The sequence below is a fragment of the Lathyrus oleraceus genome, chromosome 5, assembly GCF_024323335.1.
Source record: "Lathyrus oleraceus cultivar Zhongwan6 chromosome 5, CAAS_Psat_ZW6_1.0, whole genome shotgun sequence".
Classification (NCBI taxonomy): Eukaryota; Viridiplantae; Streptophyta; class Magnoliopsida; order Fabales; family Fabaceae; genus Lathyrus; species Lathyrus oleraceus.
In genome coordinates this window covers 621,333,714-621,338,391 of record NC_066583.1, presented here as the reverse complement: position 1 = coordinate 621,338,391, position 4,678 = coordinate 621,333,714, and the positions used below count along the sequence as shown (strand labels likewise).

The window sequence follows — 4,678 nt, the reverse complement described above, 5'->3', positions numbered from 1 at the left end:
ACACACACACACATATATATATATATATATATATATATATATATATATATATATATATATATATATATATATATATATATATATATATATATATATATATATATATATATATATATATATATTTAAATCCCTACTTAATAGAGATTAATAATAGTAAAACTCAATTCAAACCATAAATATTAATATTATTAAATTAAATATTTTGTCACAAAATTCGATTTTTTATCCAAATAACCAACATTTTCAATTAAATTCTCAAAATAACTATGATTTTCACCTATTTTACAAACTAACCCACTAATTGACGACTGCATGCATTTCATAAAAGGTTGAAACCTCTTATTTTTTAAATGGATGCGGCAGCTCCATTGACGACACCTCTTATGAAATATATATAGTCGCCAATTGGTTAACTACACCACATATTGCGCCAATTCAATTGGCCGCACTTCTTACTTTTACAATGCTAGCGTCAATTCAACTCTTAACATCTTTCTATTTCAATTTTTTTATTTGGAAAAGAATTACTTTGCCTTTAATGTAAGTTACCTAAAAAAATAAATTGAAAAGATGGATTATTTTGATAAAAAAAAATTCACAAATTTCGAATCCAAAGTTTTAGGATAGAATTTCTACTAGTTAATTATTGTTTGCATTAAAAAAAAACGGTACTTCAAAATTTTAGCAAAGTTTGTTGGAAGTGAATTATTTTGAAAAATGCAATATTAGCAAAATTTTAATCCTCTTTCCGGTGGCTCTCCTTTCATTGGGAACTTCAATTGAATTTTCATTACCCAACAACACACACATACATAAGTCACATACACTGCATCATAGAGAGCAAAACCGTGAAACAACCCCACAGAGAAACAAGAGAAATCAAAACAAATCAAACAATGTCTGGTGTGTGGGTATTCGACAAAAAAGGCGTAGTGAGGCTCGTAACCAACCCAACAAGAGAATCATTCGAGATGAAACCAGAAACAACTCAACCAAGAACAGCCACTGCCACAGCACCAGGTGCAAGACCAAGAGTTCTTGTTTACCTTCCGACAAACCAAGTCATTACTTCCTTTTCTCAACTCGAGCAACGACTCAACGAACTCGGTTGGACTCGCTACTACTCTAACTCACATCATCATCACCATCATCATCACCATCAATGTCCTAATGACATCGTCCAGTTTCATCGTTCAGATGCTTCAAACTATCTTCTGTCTCTTCCTAGAAACTTCTCTAGCTTTAAGCATTTTCATTTGTACGATATTGTTATTCAGAATCGTTCTTTCTTTCAAGTTCGTGACCCCACTTCTTAGATACTAGTACCATGTACTAAACCTACCTTATTATATACACATTTTACATGCATTGCAGTATCATTTTCAGGATGATTTAGGACTAATGTTATCGTTTAATCTGCTGTGTCTTCATCGTTTGAAATTCAATGGAAAACGAGTAATATTTGTGTGGCTAGTGATTAACATGCTTTATTAGTTTTTTTAATTATTAATTATGCTTTTTTGTTTGTTTTTAATGTAGGTATAAATAATTACTTTTTTAAACTATCAACCAGTTAAACTCTCAAGAAATTTAACAATATATTTTTAAGATTAAACATTTACTTAAGCTTTAATTGAGCTACACCTTAATGCTAAATATATGTTTTGTTTATAATTTTTAAAGTATTATTTTACGACTTTATAACTAAAAAAGCATTAGATTATACTTTAATTTGCTTTTTCTATTTATTTCTTCTTAAAATAAGTGGTGGTAAATATATCAGCTTCTATAGGCATTTATTAATAAATTTTTTGACAAGAATTCTATAGACATCTTTATTAAATACTCAGTTTATAGAAATATATGTTAGGAAATGATAATTAAAATTTCGTTAATTTGACAAGAATTCTATAGACATATTTATTAAATACTCAACTTTTAGAAATTATCCCTATGTCCCAAATTATTTATTATGAGTTACTTTGTTAAAAAATATTATCTTAAATTATATATATTATTTTAATATACTTTTTATTATTTATTATTTTTAAATTTTTTATTTTATCTGTAATAAATGAAAGGATGATATAGTAAATTTATATATAATCTTTTTTTTTATATAAAATTGATTATATTTCTAAATTCACTTGAAAATTCCATTTTTTTTGTAATTTAAAATAGAAAGAGTATATATATATATATATATATATATATATATATATATATATATATATATATATATATATATATATATATATATATATATATATATATATATATATATTGGAAGCATATATGTATATATTGGAAGCATATATGTATGTATCATTTTCAATATTTATGAAATGTACTTTCTGGTAGAGTATATCAGGATAAATTGTACGTATATTCCCCACCAGAATAACAACTAACAAATAAGTTGATTTAAAATATAATGCATTTTAATAATTTTAGCGAAGTGAAAAGTAGAAAATATGGTGTATTCATAGAAATTAAATGCAAGCATGGTAACTTATCTATTGAATGAAGCAAACAAGTACTAGTAACATTCAGATCATTGAAGTGACTAGATTTATTGTTTCAGTTGATAAGAACTTTATTTACCCAACTAGTTTACATATATAAACAACACAACGAGCTAGTTAGAATTTATGGTGTGGTTTGAACTATCTAGTTAAGACTAAGTGATTAGTTACATGTTATGTAAGTTGGAAATGAACTAGTGGTATGACAGTAAATAAACAACATAGTGATCTTTACCATAGAAATATGCGATTCTTGTCTATATTGATTGTGAAACTTGCCATATGATGTAAAAAGCTGAATTAGATGATGCAATACAATAATAGGTTATTTGAATAAGGCAGTACCTGTCAAGCTATCAAGAATTGTACTATCTTATATTTTTTGCTTTAGAAATTTCATCATTTCAGTCTATAAAGACTACTCTGTTTTGTAGAGTATTCTTTGTATGGTCATAGAGCTATAGCTAGAGTTTCTTCGATTAGCTATAGCCTCTACATAGCGAGGGGATGACATGCATGCAACAAATTTTATTGGAAGTTGTTTATCTTCATTGCAAAAATTAAGAAAAATAAACAATAATGTGAAAAATATTTTGATGGTTAAGTAACTTATACTTTAATAAATTAATCAAAATATTTAGTCAAATTAAGATTCAATTATTTAATAAATTATATCATTATTTGTTTTTTAAAATAATCATATTTTTCAAATTTAATAATAAAATAATTTTTTTTAAAAAAAAAATCGAAAATAATCACCTTTTCAAACAGATGCGCCAATTGATTTGACGCATTCATTTAATATTAAGAGAAGATATCAGCTCCCTTGACGCACATGGAGGCGTCAGGGTTGCTGGCGCATGCATGTATCTTTAGCACACGCGCCAATGCATCTGACGCATGCATGTGCTTCTGTGTTTGGAGAATTAAGGTGTATGCCCCATATGCATTGACGCATACACCAATGCATAGACACATGCGACAGCAATCCCGACGCCTCCCTACAATGCTTTAGAAGCATGCGTCAAGGGAGCTGACACCTCCTCTTAATATTAAATGGATGCACCAAATCAACTGCCACATCTGTTTGAAACAGTGATTATTTTCGTATTTTTTCTTAAAAAATAATTATTTTAATATTAAATTTGAAAAATATGATTATTTAAAAATAAATCCCCATTATCTAGTAAAATTAATTCCTTTAAAACTTAATAAATTCGTTGTATGTGGCATGAAAGTATTGTGCACGAGTCTTTATATTTTTTATGTAAAAGATTTATTATTTTTGTGTTAAAATACTAAAAGAGTAATGTTATCTTGTTTTATAGGAGCACAAATTAAAAACTAAATAAAAAATATTATTTTAAAATTATATACTAGTTTTAATAAAAATATATAATTAATTTTTTTAATGCTTTTTTGAATATAAATTTATTATAAATAGATTTTTTAAGTTTGTGCCCTTAGCATTATCCATACTAAAATTATCATCAATAAATAATATAAAAAATATTAATTATTGTTTTTTATAAAAAATTTTTTGAAACGATTTTTGATAACTATTTATTCTATAGTAAAACCTTCGATTCTCGATACAACTAATTTCAATTGACCTAAGAGTCGATCTACCACCGAGTCAAATAAAAAAAATAGTTATTGATAAATAATAACAAAAATAAAATTATGAAAAAATTATTATAATTTTTTTTTGAAATAATCAATTTTTTAAAATTATATATCAAAATAATAATGTTTTCAATTTATTTATCAAATTAACTATGTTTCATATAAAATATAGGAGCATGCGTCAGTACAATTGACACACATATAAAATATAAGAGTATATTTCATTGCAATTGACTCATACATATAAAATATAGGAGTGTAATTAATGTTTACATGTAAAATGTAGGAGTATGAATCATTGCAATTGACGCATGCATATAAAAAAATAAAAGAGTATGCACCATTGCATGAGACGAATTAACATGCATACGCCACTTCCAAATTACGCTTTAGTACAACTCGTTCAATGAATGCGCCATAACAAATGACGCATTGGTTTATTATCTCTTTTAAAAAATAGTTATATTGATAAATAATTTGAAATTATGATTATTTTCGTATTATTTTTGAGAAAAGTGATTATTTAA

At 25.8% G+C, this 4,678-nt stretch overlaps 1 protein-coding gene across 1 annotated transcript; it reads left to right on the top strand.

Annotated features, from left to right (window-relative positions):
- The first annotated feature begins 896 nt into the window (after positions 1–896).
- LOC127082473 (flowering-promoting factor 1-like protein 2) lies at positions 897–1,545 on the top strand. Its single transcript, XM_051022709.1, has 3 exons — positions 897–1,295; positions 1,387–1,455; positions 1,540–1,545. The coding sequence occupies exons 1-3, from the start codon at positions 897–899 to the stop codon at positions 1,543–1,545; spliced, it is 474 nt and encodes a 157-aa protein (XP_050878666.1).
- Positions 1,546–4,678: the final 3,133 nt, after the last annotated feature.